This window comes from Urocampus carinirostris, chromosome 14 (assembly GCF_059441175.1).
Source record: "Urocampus carinirostris isolate Australia breed hairy pipefish chromosome 14, RoL_Ucar_1.0, whole genome shotgun sequence".
Taxonomy (NCBI): Eukaryota; Metazoa; Chordata; class Actinopteri; order Syngnathiformes; family Syngnathidae; genus Urocampus; species Urocampus carinirostris.
The window spans coordinates 25,971,355-25,990,305 of record NC_142362.1 but is presented as its reverse complement, the minus strand read 5'-3'; the positions used below and the strand labels follow the sequence as shown (position 1 = coordinate 25,990,305).

Sequence of the window (18,951 nt, the reverse complement as noted above, 5' to 3'; positions counted from 1 at the left end):
AAAAATATACTTGTTCCAAAAAGTGTGCAACAAACAACAGGTTTTAGTCTACTTGGTAAATGCAATTCAGGATTTCTTCATGTGGCATTCAAAGGAGTTAGCAACACAAACAGAAGATAGCAGAATAGTAAAAAAGTAAAAACCCAAATAAAGCAGACAAAAAAAAACAGCTCATTCAAACTCACATACAGAAAATAGTGAGAACACATGGAGAGAATAATTTGGCCGGCGGGAAAAAAGTTAATTGTGTGTGTTTATATTTGAGGCGTCTGAGGAGGGCCGGCCCCAGACCCCGGAGGACTGCGTGCATCATTAATGGGTGCACCCCATCGTCCCGCGCTTGCAGAAAAACACTTTACAGAAGCACCACGCTTGCATTTAAAACAACACAGGCAGCAGAAAACACTGACATCGAAAGCTGGAGTATTCGTGTGTGTGTTTTTTTCCCTACTGTCAAATAACCTTTATCGTGATCTATTTGAGTGTGTTTATACGGAGACAGTTGTGTGCAACCAGGTGTCACATTAATTCACACATCATTTCCCTCTGGTGAACGTGCGGCACCAAGATACATATTACACATACTGTGCTCATCGTCTTCACATAGCCGTTCATTTGCTGTAATATTTGCGTGCAGGCAAAAGGAGGCTGAGCAGAGAAAATAATGGCCCATTACAACAATGAGGGAGGAGAACAGGACAACCGGCTGTTGGAAATTTCAAATGCGTGTGCCCCTCAAAAGGGTACGATAGTAATGATGTGCACAGGCAGCACACCTAAACTGTAAAATAAGAGACAGGTGAAACAATTTACACATAGAGAAGCTCATTCATGACTGTCATCTCAACTTTATCATTACAGCACTTAACAATCCAAAACTGAGCTTTTTTTTCCGGTAGTTGAATAATTGAATTGTCTTTAGTGACAATAAAATATCAATGTTGAGAAAACATTGAATGTAACAAGTGTAGTTGTGGCACTCCAGGGTAAACATGTCATAAAGCACGAAAGAGAAAAAAATAAGTTAAAGATTACCACGATAAATAGGAAAAACATATTTACAACATAGTGCTTAGAGACCAGCCTAAGTTACAGTGCAATTTGTATGAATGGACAAGAATTGTGCATTGTAACAATAGTGCATAAGAAGTGCCATATTATTTATCAGCAACAAAAATCCTCAAAATAAGTCGCAAAAATATATGTTTTTTACAGTTTCATGCAATAACATTTAGCAGTAACAAAAATAAAAAAATAAAAAGTTGTTAAGACATGTTTTCACTCGTTTAGGGTGGAATTTAAAAAAACAAAATATACCCACTCTGCAAATGTTTTAAACTGAAACAGTAAACCCCATTAAAAATATTGTCAAAGTCTTTCCTACCATACACAGTACCTAAATATATTTTTAAGTTTTGAAAAATTCTCACTTATTGAGAGGGGGACCATTGGACAAGAAATAATACCGCTCAAAACAGTACATTCCAGGATTAATTTCTAGTTTTGTTTTTTTTTTACTCTGGTAGCAACTCTTTTTCTAGTAATTAAATAAAACATACCTGAAACATGTAAAGATATTTTATAAAAGATAAAAACGATAATTTGTAATGTACTGCAACCTAATTATTTTATCAGTTAATATTATTAAAACAATGAATTGTAAAAATGATAAATAACATGAGAACAACTTTATGCCAACATGATTTTTCATCTTGGCAATATAATTTTCCTTTACTTTAATTTTTTAATGGAATTATGCAGTGTTGAATTTATTTTTACATGTACATGTAAGCAAACCCATAGCCATACTACACAAATATTTATACCATACCATTTTGTATGATCAAACAAATGATGTGGTAAACTGTCAAGCTCACCTTGTAAACATTCTATCCAACTTAATAGTAATAAATAATGGCAAAACACCAAATGAGTTTAGATGAAAGTCAGCGCTACAATGAAATCATTCCTAAGATCAGGAACTGGGCTGAAACGTCCGCAATCCTCTCCGTATATTTAAAATAACCTCACCTCCCCACCACAAAATCAACTCCCAGTTAAATATGGCAAAGGCCCCAGACATAATCCTGTGTAGATTCGCAGATCAGACGTGTCTTGATAAGTTGCTGGTTGTAAAACGTCTGAACCACAAAATCCTACTCCCCCCCAAAAAGGAAGGAGACAAGCCAAACAGGAGCGAATGGCCTAAATTGGGGGAGGAGGGCGGACAACTACCTTCATTCAAGCCACTGTTACCCCGGTTAACCCCCACAAATACACACTAGTACTGTATGCAGAGACGCGCACGTACACTCACGCTCTGCAGTTACAAACTGTTGACTGTCTCCTGACCACGTTAATTAGGCTGCAACCTGTCAAAGCCTTTGTGCGCTATTAAACATTTATTTTAAAAACAGTCAGTTAAAGTTACCATTAACGTGAGGACTAGTATGTTAGAGACGGTCGCGTGTTTTTGTGTGCATGCATCCTCAGCTATGGTGCTAACCACAAACACACACTTGTTGATTAGCTGAGGAATCACCGACTACAGAATATTGGGTCGTTGCAAAAAAATAAAAACCAATATGTTATGACAATAGTTAAAAACATTATTTTAAAATGAACTTGAAAGAATATTTCCTTTTTTTTCTCCTCAATTGAAACACATTTTTCTGTGAGAATCCTTTTAAAATAAATTTGCATTTGCAAAATAAAAACTTTACATAAAAAGAAAAAAGGTATGTTTGAGTTTCGAAACAGTGTACAATGAATTACAGGACAGGAAGCTGAATTTTGAACATTATTTCTTTTAATCATGATAGTATGGACAATAGATGTTCTTATTTGAAATTATTTTTTTCGGTATCTAAGCTATACATACACGTTTTATGGAGAGTTTGAATGCATGCCATTGCTGGAGGAATGGAACTCGCTGATAAAACCGAATGCCAATACCTATACTTCATCTCGCTACAGTCGGGGCACAGAAAAAAAACAATACAATTTAGGAGGGCCCACCTTGGGAAAAGCCTGATCCCCTCTGCCATTATCCTTCTTAACAACAGGCCCCGCCGACCGATCCAATCAGTCTGCCCTCATTGTCCCACTGAGATGTATGTTTGTCAATCTGCTTTTTTATTGTATTTATTATTATTATTATTATTATTATTATTACCTATATCATTTGGAATGCACTGTTATTTTCCCCTGGTACAGTTGTTGGAAGTGAACTTCCCTGAGGGTCAAATTAATTAAAGCTACCTTATATGACCAATGTTTCTCATACCATTTGTTTTTCTTTTCCTTCTAGTAGGCAATGGCCATAATATTTATAATATTTATATTTATAATATTTATGGCCATTGCCTACAAGACTAGAACTGCATTTACCGACCAAGCAAAATCACGAGTGTATGCACCTATACCTAGGAGTGTTAATTTATCCCTTTTCAAATATTTTTATGTATTTAGGTTTTTAACAATGAATTGATGTTGCTGCAACACGATCTGGCGTTATAAACATATACAATTCAGTGACAAAAGGTACAGCTCCAAAAATGCCATGTTTTTGGCAAAACGCCACAATTACATATAATTCTTGTAAAATGATTTTGTTGATTTTTATTAAATGCTAATGTTTATGAAACTCTACTTTTCTTAATAAGATCTAATCACATTTTACTATTGTGTCAAGTAAATGTAAAAATGAGGCCGTATGCTGCCATCCCTACCAGTGTGGATGAGCCTCCCTCGGGTGCCTTACATGGTTAGTCTTTCCCTTGCCATAATCATATTTCATCTCTATTATTATTTGTTATTTTCATTTTTATTAACTATTGTGTGTGTCTGTATATTAGGTATTTTTATTGTCTTATTGTATAACGAATGTTTTTATACAGCATTTTGAGTGGTAAAAAGTAAAATTTGATTTCACAGTTGTTCAAACGCTCATGAATAATTCACAGCTCTTTGACTATATTCTAGCAGCATAAACAAAGAATATAACTTCTGCCCAATTGTTTTCATATACAATAACACTATTCACAAAGATTCTGAAGAATTATTTACAATATTTCAAGTAACATTTAATAATAACATAACATTTCTACAATAACCTTAAATAAAACAATATGTTGTTCGGACACTTATGAGTTAGGATATTTTTGTTCACTTAAAATGTCTGTATAGAATTCAATTGTGTTCATTGTCATTGATAACAACATAGTAAACATTGTATGCAACGGGATAAGACATGACACTCCAGGATAGATATGTAATAAAGACATTATAGTGAAGAAAAAGGTAAAAGACTATCATGTTAAAGGGCAGAAAATATATTAACAACATAGTGCTTGAAAAATGGTTATAATTGAGTAAGTCGAATAATAACAGCACCATGTTTGTGAAAGGAAAATATTAGTGCATGGTAAACATTTTATTGAAACAATATCCTTGTTTCCACCTTATTTCTTGTGTTTCAAAAAAATGTGACTCCCATTACCCATGAAAGGGTTGAATTACACATGGAGGAGTGTGTTTACACAATTAGAAACATGTGAATCCATGAAGGAAAAAAAAATCAAATGCATGTCAATGTTACTCGCTAAGTTACTGTGTATTTTTTCTGAGGAAGTTGAAGCATGTTTTGTAGAGGCATCTTTGGAGGAAGACTTAGTTACCTTCGATTTCAAAGCTCATTGCCAGCCAGCCCTAGACACAAACCCCTGCTATCCACCAGGCCGACCTCCTCCTAAAATGCATCATGCATGCCCGCCGGCCAATCATGGCCCGCCGTGTGGTGCTGTCAACTCATTGGACAGTGGCTATTTGGCAAAATTCTCTCAGGCAAGTGACTGGAAGGGCAGGGCAGGGCAGGGACTGAAGGATTCTTTATTTAAAAGATGATCATTCGGTGGTATAAAATAGCCAAAAAATAAAGTTGTGAAATGTGGCGCTCAAGATGAAATAACGACTACCCTTAAGGCAAGCACATAAATCCAATTCCTCACCAATTACAAGACTTTGGAGGGGATAATGATGGCAAAGATGGTTCCAAGAGTAATTGCAGCTCAGGTACAAACTTTTGAATGAAATATCTTACTCCAGCAACGTAAAACTCAATTTGGCCCCTGTGCGGGACCCAGGCTTTCTGTTCTCAGGCAGGCCTGATCAGTAAAATAAATTAAACCCAACAATTTTGAGCTTTTCTTTTTCAGTATTATTCTTTATTATTATTATTATTGTAGCCTTATGACTACAAATCATAATCACGGATGAAAAGAGATATTTTAAAAAGCAAAACACATTTATTCACAAACAATAGGAAAAAAAAACATTTTCATGCAAGGCATTGGAATGTTAACGAACTGTAAATTTTAACAGTTTAATAAAAGCAGCTTTACATCCGAACCAACTCACCAAATTAAACGAACACAAGTTGGAGCCACATTCAAAAAATATGCTTCCCTCAAATGTCATGCAGCTTTGAAAAAAATAAATACAAAATAAGAGTGTTCACAGAAAACAAGCAAATACATCATAACCAACTTCCAAGCTGGGCCTGCTGAAGCTGAAAAAAAACTGCACAGGAATGTATTTAACATGAAAATAGATAAATCTTATTTTTAATGATCTGTGCAATCAGATATTGTGCCATCACATCTTTACTCCCTTTCTTATTTAGCTCCTGCAGTCTTCTTGCTGCTGCTGGCTCCTGAACCTTGGCCTCTTTTTGCCTCTACAAGTGAATAAATATCAGGAGAGAAATCCTGAATACCAGCATGTTTGACAATTTAATTTAAGTGTTTGTTTGGCAACCTTGAGCGCTGCTTTTTTAATAATCGTACATCACAGAGTTAACCTCTCACACCGCTCAAATTTCTGCAGATTTCATTATAATGTTTAGTAGAACATCACTGAAAAAACATCGCTCTGACACAATGAAAATAATTATGTAAACAAAGGCCATGGCTTAGTGAAAAGATAACCTCTGGTCTGATGAGACAAAGATGAATTAATTTTAGCTCAGATGGTGTAAAGCATATGTGGCGGCAACCAGGTAAGGAGTATAAATATGTTCGCGTCGTGCCTCAAGTGAAGCATGGTGTTGGGAATGTCATGGTTTGGAGCTGTCTGAGTGCAACTAGAATTGGGGAGTTGAATTTCATTCAAGGAAACATAAACTCAAGGATGTACTCTGGAATACTGGAAAAGAGAATGATCTCCTCCCTTTCAGAAACTAGGTTGCGGGGCAATGTTCCAGTATGACAATGACCCTAAATACACTTCTAAGATAACCAAGGTGTTTCTCAAGGGGCTAAGATTAAAGAGTAAAGGGGATGGACTGGCCAAGCATGTCTACAGATCTAAATCCAATAGAATATCTATGGGGTATCCTCAAGTGGAAGGTAGAAAAGCACAATATCTTGAATATTCCCCTAGCTCAGTCATGTTGTCATGGAGGAGTGGAAAAGCAATTTGTGAGATTCTGTTGAAATGCATGGCCAGGAGGATTAAAGTGGTTCCGTAAGATCATGGTAGCCACACAAAATATTGAACTTCAGGAACTTTTACTTAAGGATTCACACACTTTTGTAACCAGAGATTTAGCTACTAATAGGTATAGTTTGAGTTGTTTGAGGGGAAAAATATATTTCCACTGCTGTAAAAATCTTTTTTTATATCAAAGCTATCTTTTTTCAGTGTAGTTTAATTAAACACTATCATGAAATCTCTACAGAAATGTGAGGGGTGTACTCACTTTTGTGACATACTGTACTCTGCAGGCTGCATACATCCTGTAGGCTGCATGTTTGACATTGTGCCTTACTGTTTAGGGACAAGTCACTTTCAAACTTTGCTTTGGCTTCATGTGCAAATCACATTTTCACGTTCTGCATTATCTGTAGAGAAGAAATCAATGTTTGAAAACTAACACAGGGGTGAGAAACTCATTTTTACTGAGGGCAACATCCGTATATTTGCTATTTCAAAAGGGCCCGGCGTAACTTTGACATGTCACCAAATGTGATTAAATAGTATATAAAAACAGTGTTACCCTCAGTTATTGCGGATAATGAGGGGCAGAACCCCTTGCGAAACGTGAAAATCCGTCAAGTAGAAACCTTTATTTTCTATTTATCTATCTTCGTTAGGCACACTTGTTTAGTATAAGGCAACAATTTCAAGCATTTACAAGTACTTCAACCAAAAGTCAAGCACTTTTTAATCCTTGAAAATACAACATTGAAATTAAAGCATTTTCAGGCATTTCAAGCACCTGTATAAACCCTGTATATTAGTCTAGCCGATTCATTTAAAATATCAAGGGTGGTATTAATCTTACAACATAATTACTATCATGGTTGCAGTTTATTTTACAACCACATTGGAAGCTGTTTATAAAATAGTAATGAGGCCAATAAATATTTCTATAAAGAGCTCTCAGTGTGATATATTGTAATGCAGTTCAATGGTTTGTATCTGTAATATGCCTGGCGTCAACTGTCCTACAGGCCTGCGGTGGACGTGCTTGCACCACCTCAGGTGGTTGCCTGGCTACAAACACAGAGTTCCCCATTTGTCATCTCTGCTCTCGGTTTGATGGCTCACTTTAATCATACCTGCATTTTATGCTAACACGTGCATAGAAATGTCAGAGCATTTAACAACTGTGTGGTTTGATTGGTTGTAATTAGAAACGAGACAAAAGAAAATGTAGGCTATGTATGGAGCATTAGTACGACAGGAATGTCCAAATTACGGTGTGCTAGATGTTAAAAGAATTGTTATAAACCATTTCACCATTTACCATGCTCCCTTCTCCATTTTTATGCATGTTTGTAACACTCATTCTCACATGTCTGATCATTTTGTGTTTATGTCATATTTCAAGGGGAAAAAAATAGATATTTTAAGCAAAAATAAGCTTCCTCCTAGTCATAGTTATATTGGTTCTAATATGCAACATTTTGGTAAACGAGGTGGAGGAGATTTTAATTAAGACAAGGCAAAATCTATCATGAGATCAAGTCCATGATAACGCCAAAAAATACTATCCAGCTAAATAGAAACAATATTTTTATAAATTAGCTTTTTTTCAAATGCTTCATAATTCAGTAACAACAGCAGCTAAGAACTTTACTTTTATTGAAGAAGACTCCAGCTATCTGGTGTTTTGTTATTCAGATGTGTTTTAGAATAGAAAGACAAATACAGGAGACAGAAAAAGTACCAATTTTGCTTGATAATGAGCAACCAACTTGTTTCCATTTTGAGATAAATAACCATAATTGGTTTCCATTTATTTGTGCCCCAAATGCCTACTGAACGGCACAAGGCACTAATGCCCAAAACTGTTTCGGTGATGCTGCACATCTGCAAAGCTATTGGCTTAGTCAGCAAATATATGAGCTAAACTGGTAGTGATTGCTGAAAACACTAAACGGAATAGAACCGGCCCTATTGATGGGTCCTAATCATGTTACAACATACGAGTAACCCAAGTTGTGGCAGTCATACTGGTTGGGTGTAAGTCGGTGCGTTTATTGATGTTGATTGATTTTGCTGTCATTAAATTTCCCGGGCCAAGTTACAATAACAAATTTTAACTTATGCACAAACAAGACCCATACTTGCTGGTAAAAACCGTGTAGTCTATGGGGTTAGGGCATAAACAATGCAATCTTTGGGACTCGTTTCAGCCAGCAAATGGCGCACTATCATCAGAAATTTGCATTGCCTTCATTCTCTGCCCTCCACTCAGTGGATAAGGGTGCACTGTTTTGGGCAAGGCTTTCATGGACAATTGAGGCTTTCTTGGGGGCTAATTTTGTCTGAGAAACAGCGCAATATTTTCGTTTATGGATTATAAAGCGAGTCCACTATCACCAAAGGGTGCATTGCAAGTGAGGTTCTTGTTCTGGTCTCCACTCACCAGATAACAGTATAAATTAATTAATGAATCATTATTATTGGGCAGTATGGCAGCGCAGCAGTTAGCGCATGTGCGGCACAGTTTTGAGGTCATGAGATCGAACCTTCCTGTGTGGAGTTTGAAAGTTCTCCCAGTGCTTGTGTGGATTTCCTCCGGGCACTCCGGTTTCCTCCCAGATTCTCAAAAAACCATGCATGTCAGGTTAATTAGCCGGTCCAAATTGTCTCTAGGTGTGAATGAGTGAGTGAGTTGTCTGTCTCTGTGTGCCCAGCGACTGGCTGGCAACCAATTCAGGGTGTCTACTGCCTGAAGATAGTTGGGATGAGCTCTGGCACCCCCGCGACCCAACTGAGGATAAGCGGTGCAGATGATGGATGGGTGGATGGATCATTATTATTGTCATTATCCAATAGTACAACCAAATTTGAGAGTTTCTCCTTTCAGTGCAGGAAGCGATGTAACAAGCAGCTGGCTAGCTGCATGCTAGCATCGGGTTGAATCAGGTCTTTGTGGTAATTAAAATACAATAGACGGTTTTCCACATAGTTTAGTAGCTACAGGTCAACTCATTCATTGGTAATGGATCTGGCGTTGGTGAGATACAGGGTCAACTCTGCTTATAGTTGTGAAAGTTATTATGTAGCCGCATCAGTAGCTGTTTCTTCCTCTCCCGATCCCACCTCTGTTGCTTCCCGGACCCGTTAACAATCCACGGAGAACACAGTGGTCTTGATAATTCGTCTGTGAAGTTATGTCGATGTCAGTAACCAAAATCAACAAGCTTTTGATGAATGTAGAGGTGTAATGCAGATGTATGCGTGGATAGATTCCGAAGACAAACAAAAACTCTTTCTGTACACAAAAAAGCACTGAATGAGAGGGCCGAGAGCTTCTGTGTCCATGCGCACTGCCAAATTGAATCAATTTTAATACTTAAAACACACAAAAAATTAAGCCTTACACATCCGTCTTTCATTTGAACATCCGACAAAAGTAGTGAAGACCCATGATGACATCCAACCAAGTCTAAGGGATGAAACCAGTCTGGCAAACCGTCTACCCCTGGATATGAGTGTCACGTCAAAGAGTCAATATTTCAGTTTTTACAATCTTGGTCTAACAGGTTTGCCTGTGAGTTCATGCAATCATGACTATGTTAACATATTAAATACATCAGGTGGGATTTTAAACTAACAATTCAATTTTGTTGTTCAACTCAACACTTTTAACCTTTTTTTTTTTTTACTTTTACCATTTTTTCCAGGACTATGAAGTGCTTTTAAAATTTAATAATAAATGTGGACACAATTGAAAATGCTTTATCATATTGGTGCAATTATTGTTAAGTTGATACACTTTATCGCTGATCATAACTGCATCATGGTAGCAACGAGGATCGAACCGGGATCATGGCAAGAGGGAGCTGGATCATATCAACTAGAACCACAAAGGAATCAGACTACACATGAAAAGGCGTTAGGTCTTATCTCATTTTCACACATTTTTTAGTCACAGTACCAGAACAGAAAGTTATTCAAAATCTGTATAAAATGTTGTTTCACTTTTTCTCCGCTCAAACTGTGCATTCTGTTCTGATTGTGTGCAGCCTTGAATGTATTTATACATTTTAGGGAGACCAAATTACTTCCCACAATGTGTTTACCCTTCATTCAGTTCAGAACCATGTGCACTTTTTAAAGACTTTGCGAGTCGGCAATGCAATACCGCTTGCAATATTATCGGGGTCCGGCTCGATAATAATCAATAATTTGGTGACTAAAAATAAATAAATAATACCTTTTCATGAGTTGTCTGCATTCCTAGTGGACTAGTGAATATGGTCTGGCGCACCTCGCCGCGATCCAAGTTCGATTTCTGTTGCATCCAATGGTATACAATTGTGATCATTGATATATCCCGACAAATCAATCAATGCACAAATACAGTACCTTTTTGTGCAGTCATTCGTTCTATAGTCCTGTTCGCCTTATTGAAACAATATCACAAAAGACTATTTTCTGGGGGTGTGCCTCATACTAAGGTGCACATTATAGTGTGGAAAATACGTAGTTAAAATCCCTCAACGTTATCATAAAAAAAAAAACATTAAAACTTACAACAGGGGGAGTTGTACCTGTGAAACCCATGAGGGCTCCCTCACGGGCCTGCTGCCTCAAACCCTCCACATCTTTGTAGTCGATGTACACCAGGTCGATAGCCTGCAGCCCGAAAGCCTTGGCAATAGTGACCACTTTCTGCCTGGCGTACAGCAGCTCCCTGGCATCCTTGGTCCGTGTAGCGCCTTTGGGTAAACACACACAGCATGCGGGTCACGTGTTAACGCGTGAAAAGGAGCCGGGCTAATGTGAGAGGAAGCCGAGGGGTGCACAGGAAGTGAGGCCAGTGAGGGCTGATGAGTGAGGAAGTCTGGAACATATACAGTATCGTCTGTAAAAAATGTTGCTCTCACGCAGAGATGCATCAGAGGAAAGTAAACAAATCCATTTTGCCTTAAGAGAATCCAGGCATCGGGTTTTGACACTCCAAAACAAACAATACTGTAGTGCAGTTGCATATCAGGACAAACAATGGTAATTTGTTGAATCAATAAGTTTGTAAAAGATACAATATTATATAAACAACTTGCAATGGTATTGGTATCACCAACATATGTAAAAAGTAAATAACTCTTTAAATAGCTTAAATTACAAATCTTGGGGAAAGCAAGCATCGGAACACTGACTAGACTTAAAGGTTGTTTGAAGCACTGGATCTCAACTTGTCTGACTTCAGGACCCAGCATCCCACACCCTTATTACAAACTGTGACCAAAATCAAGACAAAATTTCCACTTCTCAAATGTATTAAATGAAAGGATCGCGTAGTTTAAGCCAGACATTTTTAATGTTTAAGACAAAATAACCAGCAAAAGCAAAACTATTTCAGTCATGATATTCCCTTTAATAATTCATCAGCTGTATTTTAAAGGAAATCAAAATGCTTCTCTTGAGTAGATTTGTCTTGACTACAATAAAATCCTTACATCATATTATTTGCTGTATCTGCGTTTGGCCATGCTCAACATGTGTAAACACACTTTACCATTCTTTTTCTGTGGTGTGACATGGCGGGTGGCACCTTGCATTATTGCTTTCTACGGCTAAGGAGTGTAACTGACTCAGGTTTTTTTATTAGTATTGTGCCAAGGCAAAGGCCCACAAGCCACCAGAATTGTGTCCATGACCCACCAGTTTAGAAATACTAGTTTAAAGGATATTGGCTCAATAACAGGTGCAATGAAAAAGGGTATTCACATGTCAATAATAAGAAACTGAGGTGTCAACACACTATTGTCCTATGAAAGTCAACATGCTTGACATTGTTGCGTTTGATTGTGCAATATGTTACAGTTCATAGTGTTACATTCATGACTTTGGCTTAAAGTTGTCCACAATTTTCAACAATTTTATGAAGCTTGTAAAGTTGGGATTCAGGACCAAAGTATTTTTGCTAAGCATGCACCAGATTTTGGCACCATTGTTTTTTTCTTCAAAAAAAGACTTCCAAAACAATAATTTTGTGATGACGTCACGTCTGGCTTTCACTAGTGAAGTCATAATTGCTGTTTCGGAGACCTTTCTTGATTCGTTTTTTTTTTTCTCCTTTCGGCTGAAACAGATATTTATTTTGCTCATTTTCTGCAGAAAGTGCATACAATTATGAGCATCCCTACTTTGTTCAGAACATCAGACTTTATATTCTGATTTTCTGCATAAAGTGTATTTTTATGTTTGCCCTAAACTAGGCCAATCAGTAATACTTGAACAATAGTTGTTGAAACTTAGCTTAATTGTGAAAATTAAGTGACTCATACACAATAACAAACAATTGTTCATATGCAAGAACATGCTGTGACTCATAAATTGACATAAATTACTAAATAATTTATTAAAAATCAGTCTATTACATTGTAGTCTTGAGTTGTCAACAACCAAAACATTTAAAACATATTTTGGGGGTTTAAAATATATTGATATAAATTACTTATTTTGATCATATTGCCTAGCCTATTCCTTGATGAATGATATATGCAAAGGTCAAATTTACTTTGAAACCTGTGAAATATTTTCACAGAGTTGTTAGTTAGTTAGTTATAATTGTAGGTCCACAAAGTTAAAAGCTAATAACTATAATCCCGAATTATTGCTGTCTGGTGGTATAATAATGAGGAATACATTATCTAGTCCAAAGGTCAGCAACCACCTGGCTGCGGACCGGTACCAGCTTGTGGGTTGTCGGGTACTGGGCCGCAAGAATATACATAAAAGTTGCCTTATTTAAAAAAAAAAAACACAATATTTTGCTTCTACCATTTATTACGCAAATGTGTTTTTTTCCCCAACAAATTAACTTGAAGATTGGGTGCGCGTAATACATGAAGTTTCATGGTAGTCGGTAGGTGGATCAATCCCTAAACCACTAAGGGTTAGGGACACCTGTGGTGTGTCTTGGGTGAATACAGTATGGTGGTGCCCAACACTCTCCAGGCCAACATTTGAACGATTATTGAGCAGTCGAAAAATATCGCTGACCACCTTTGCACAACATTGAATGCAAAGGGAATTGAACCCATATGGGAGCAGTGAGAGTGCCGAATCTTAACCCCTAGACCATTAAGGATGTATATGACAAAGGAAAAGGCATTTGATTATTTTATGTTTACGTATATTTTATTTTGGTATCATGTTTATGAAGTACGTTGTCAATAAATGTTTTTGATCATGGCTACACGCATTCGACAATGTGCTACCGAGAGTAAAACAAGTGTTATAATGAGATAGAATAAAATAACTTCCCTAGTGGTCTAGTCATTACACCATGGATTTAGGATCATAATTATTATTATTATTATTACTATCTTGTAAAGGGCCAAGCTGCGAGAATATTATCAGACATTAAACTGGTTCGTGGTACAGAAAATGTTGGGGACCACTGATCTAACATCCATTCTATAAGAGTTTCCAGTTAATATTCTTTTAAAATATAAATTACATTTCTTTACACCAGTGGGAGGTAGTACTTCAGCTTTCAAAGTGAAACTATAATCAGTAGATCACACCTTCATGAGTAACGGAAGAGAAAGACAATTCTTCATTTCATCATCACGCCTAGAAAACCAGGCATTTATTTACATGCGTAACATCCCATCATCACTCCCCCAGGTGTCCACTGCAACACAAGCTCAATCGTGGAACCGTGATTAACACAGGGAAGTGGTGTAATAGGTACCTATGCTGGCGCAGAAGTCATCGGAACCAAACACCACGCCATCGTGATGGAGGCCCGCCTTGGGCGCGAGTACATGGATTTCTTCGCATACCGCCTGGAGGGAAGCAAAGCAGGTGCGTCACAGGCCTACAGTGGGGGTGCGAAAACGGCGGCGGAAATTTAAAATCTAATTATACCCCTTGTCTCTTCCAACTTCAAACAGTCTAGTTTTGGGAATTGCCTTCACACGGAACAAGACAAAAACATGCTCATACAAAAGTGCATTCCTTCTTATCAAATATGCTAATAGGTGCAAATTTGAATACTAGACAACTCAGTAAGTTGCCAGCGGGCACAAACATGAAAGAAAAATGGCAGGGCGTCTCCTTTTTTCCAATTTGAAAAAAACATTTCACATAATGAAGACATTTTAAGGGAAGCATGAAAACTATGTGAAAGATCTACAATTTAAAATGTAATTCTGTTTACAAAACTACGAAGAGCTTAAATTCGTACAGTGGTTACGTGGAATCCAGATAGCTACAAACCTTTTCAAGACATAACCAGAAGCAAAATCATTCTAATCAATGTTATTAAATGCTATTCGTTCATCGCACATCATATTCAAACAGAAAAATATGCCCGGAGCAATGGACAATCATAAAATAAGCAATTTGTAATGATTTGAACATTTTTGCCTTTAGAATAAAAGAAAATAGACAATAATACAAAAATACTACAAAAAGAAACATCTTTTTACTGACAGTGTATTGAGATTTGAGAGGGGCTTGGGGGATAGGCTATTAGTCATTTTTAATTTACCTTACAGTTGAGCAGGCCCACAGCCGTTTCCACAAAGGTCACCAGACGAACGGGTCCCGTCAGCGGCCGCCCTTTCAAGTTGCGCTGAAACCTGTCAACCAACTGAAGAACCCAGACTCATTAGCTCACCGTTTGCATGAACAGAGAAAAAAAAACCACGGCACTTTGCAATTACAATAAATTAATTTGTTTAGTACAGCAGACATAAGTTATTTGGCTTCCAATGACAAATTTAGCAGTAATGATAAGAACAGCCCCTTCCTGCGGTTTGATGATTTATTTGCAATATATGTTTAAATGAATAAATTAAAAGATGTGCTGTGCTGTTAGGGACTGTAAAGTCGCTGCTCCTTACCATGCAGCTGCCACCCTAGGTGCACTTAGCATTGCATTATTAGCCCACTCTAAAGAGCTCACACTGCGCTATTGTGTTAGAATTAATTCAAGAGTTGAAAAAAAATTGAAAAGAAATGTTTGGATACTTGTAAGCGATATGACAGCCTTCAACATCTGTCATGGAATAAAAAAAATGCAAAGGAAGTTGCAGCATTTTGATCTGCGTGTGGGTACATAGCAACTTGCGCCCCTCAGTCAGCAGCCATTATGCGAAGAAACACGGCCCAAGGTTCAAACGCCAAAGGAGCGAGCCAAATGAAAATATTTTACATGATCACCGGGGAATATTTCTTTCCTTTTGTGTGAAGTCTTCTGAAGCTCTGAGCAGCGACAGATACTTTGCATGCTCATGTAAATACACAGGTTGTTTGCATACACATCAAGGTGAGAAGAAACCAGATTTAAAAAACACACAGGCAAACACACAGACACACACTGATAGCAGGAGCCACTGGAGCAACAATGCGCCTCGTTTTTTCCCCTTGCCTATATAGAGCTCACCTAGGCAGATCTTAAAACTGGAGTTTAATTCTTTTGAACAACAAAGGGTTCTATTTTCTCCCCAACGGACCAGTTCACGGCGAGCCTTGGGCTGCTGGTGGGATAGCCCAAATTCCAAAATCTATCATCTGGAAAAACACAAAGCCCCCCTCCTTCATCAGATATTTCTATTCAAAGCCAGTCCCCCGCCCCTTTCTCGACAAACCAGAGGAGTAAACTTTGTCACCTGGCCCTTTTCAGAGATAATCTCAGGTAGGTGACCCAAACCGTACATCCGTACTTGCTTGTCTGAAAGAGTGAAGGCTCCATTGAAGGATTTCCAAAATAGGGCCAATTTTAATCATGTCTCCATTCAATCACAGCCGGGATAAATCATATCTGAAGAGATTTGCATAAATACAAACCCATCAAAGACTTTTCATCTTCAAAAGGGTCTTTTTTCCCTTTCCAAGACCCCAACAGGCTTTGTACTGTAATCATCTGAGGTCACAACCCGGTGGGAGCCTGGTTGCCTTGGAAACGTGAACGCTAGGGGCTTACTCGAGCATGGGGCGGATGGTGGAGATGTGGGTAAGGGGGCATCTCAGAGTGGGAAAAGAGGGTGCAAGATAAATCTATTTTTGTGACACAAGAAACAAGATAGATAGATGGCAGGCCATTGAAGGGGTGATGATGCTGATATAGCACACAACAAACGGACATTGTCAGGGAGGAATAACATATTTTAAGAGCCTCTAAGCAGCTTTGATTACATGTTTCCGTCCCTGTATTCTTGTCTTGAGCTATTATGCACTTGGAGTGGCTGATTTAAATGCCATAAGAGGTGCTTTCATTGTTCTTCTCTTATATACAGCAGCCATTAGATGTCAATTGCTTTCGCAGCTAAGGCCGTTAATTGGGACTCAATTGGGGTAGAGAGAAAAAAACAAGAATAACTGATTTTTTTTTCCAAAAAAGGGGTGAATAGCTCCTGTTCTAAGCAAGCTCTCTGATAATTCGGCAGAGAGCAAGAGAAAGGAAGCGATAGTGGGACAAGTTTCAATTAATTTTGCTTCAAAAGGAGGCCAGATTAAATGTTTCCTGCCTGCTGAAGTGTTCATTTCACAGAGGGGAAGCGGAGAAAAGGGATAAGGGGAGGTGACGGGAGGCGGAGGAGCGGGACGGGGGCGCCATTCTTTTGGCTACACCGAATAGTGTGGCGGGGCAAAGAATGCCGCACGGCTCCGAATCTGTGTGAGAATTGTCCTGCAGACAAAAAAAAAAGAGGGTTGCTTTGAGAGGAGGTGGGGGTTACGCCTGTTACAGCCCAATAAGGCCCGTCAGTCACAAAGGGGGATGTGGGTGTGCGGCCGAGAGGAGGTAGGCCCCTGCTAAAGATTTTCCACACAAAAGGAAACAAGCGAGTCCATCTTTTAGCGACAAATCAGTCTGGAGGCTCCTGGGCTAATATCAATAAAAAGAGGAGAAAAATAAACAAGTGAGGGAGGGGGAGGAGGGATAGACATGGGGAAGGAGGGGATTTACTGCGCCTGCCTTACAAGAGTGGAGAGAATCAGACACATGCTTGCAACACAAGACGCCTCAATGCGCATTCAAACAGTTGAAAAGGCCACAATAGAAGAAAGAAAAGTTGTGGTGATAGGATAGGAAGTGTCCATAGGCGCGCGTGTGTGTGTGCATGTGCATCAGATTGTGGATTAACACATTCATTACAAAGGCATGTCAATAAACAAGTCACTTGTTTTCCCCCTTACATGCACGAACAATCAATTGTTGTTCACTCTAAAGTTGTTGGCAAAACACAACAAATGAATCGATGATGCCAGGGGCAAGAATTTAAGTATCAACAAAAAAATGAATATTTGTTTTATGAAATAAATTAATAGGGAATAACACAGGAAGGATAATAAAGAAAATACGACAAAAAATTGTGAGGAAAAAAAATGGATCAAATGTATCATGGTCCCAGATTGTCTTTTATTTGCCACGTGTGTCCTAGATTTGCTCATGAATGTCATCAACATGCTTATTAGCCTCTAGTAAATATGACGTGTTTTATTTCATATATGTATTATTCAATATTATTGAGTGGTTATTGGTAAACATCACCACAATTCAGTGCAGTTGTTTACAAACATAGAAGGTGGGCCAATGTTTCTAAAAAAAATCAACACTTGGATTGGCTAAATTGATTCAATATTAAGATGAATGTGTGTGTGTTTTTTATACATATGGGGCCTAAGGTATGATTTTTTTCTTCTGTGATGAATAATATGATTTCCTTTAATGTATTATTACTCTCCTGTATGGATGGGTGAGTACAGATACCAGGTATTGGTTTAGGTGATATACTTGTCTTTTGTAAGTTATTGAAAACTGATACCATTGCTGGCTGCCTTCCAATGTCAATTTAGCGATCAGGAGCATAAACATTGAAGAGGTGGTAAACTGCCATTGAAAATTTCATATTGAGGAAAATATATTGTGTTTTAAAGTTCATTGCATGGGGAAGGTATCAGTGTCAGTATGCGGAATTGGTATCAATGACTAAACAAAATGTGTCCATCAGGCTGAAATTTCTTTGGTATTGAACGTCCCTATTCTCCTGAATAAAATTATTAAATAAAACCACACGTTTGTATTAACATTAAGCTGTGAACTTTCCAATGCAAGATCTTTGATGCATACAATGGAATAATCCAAACCTTTTTTTGTTTTATGCTTTAATTATTTCTATTGTTGAAAATCAGGATTTTAGTCAATCAAATTCCTGCAAGATCATTTTTTTCCACTTTGACTAATGAGAGGAACCTACATATATGTTTTACCCTAAATGTTTCGTTGTTGCACTTTGAGTGAGTATACTTTAAGTTTGATGAATTACATTTTTATCGGTGACAACAAAAGGACATTGTTAGGGAGAAAAAAAAAATCCTTTAAGATCCTCCAACTATAAATTATATACATTTTTAACTTTTCACTGTTGCACATTTATGGTAGGGTATAATTCAGGTTTGAAAAAAAAGATG

General features: G+C 37.7%; 1 protein-coding gene across 13 annotated transcripts in view; it reads right to left on the bottom strand.

The window, feature by feature from the left end:
* The window catches only part of clybl (citrate lyase beta like), a 117,004-nt gene that overhangs the window by 35,858 nt on the left and 62,195 nt on the right, over positions 1 to 18,951 (bottom strand). For 12 of the 13 annotated variants that reach the window (XM_088353389.1, XM_088353390.1, XM_088353393.1 and 9 more), the window contains 3 exons: positions 15,026 to 15,127; positions 14,225 to 14,318; positions 11,070 to 11,237 (listed from right to left, as the gene is read on the bottom strand). In XM_088353389.1, the coding sequence (XP_088209515.1) occupies positions 11,070 to 11,237; positions 14,225 to 14,318; positions 15,026 to 15,127 (364 nt within the window). Of the gene's footprint in view, positions 1 to 6,863; positions 6,903 to 11,052; positions 11,238 to 14,224; positions 14,319 to 15,025; positions 15,128 to 18,951 lie in introns of those variants that run through there. The other variant, XM_088353398.1, reaches the window with a different exon arrangement.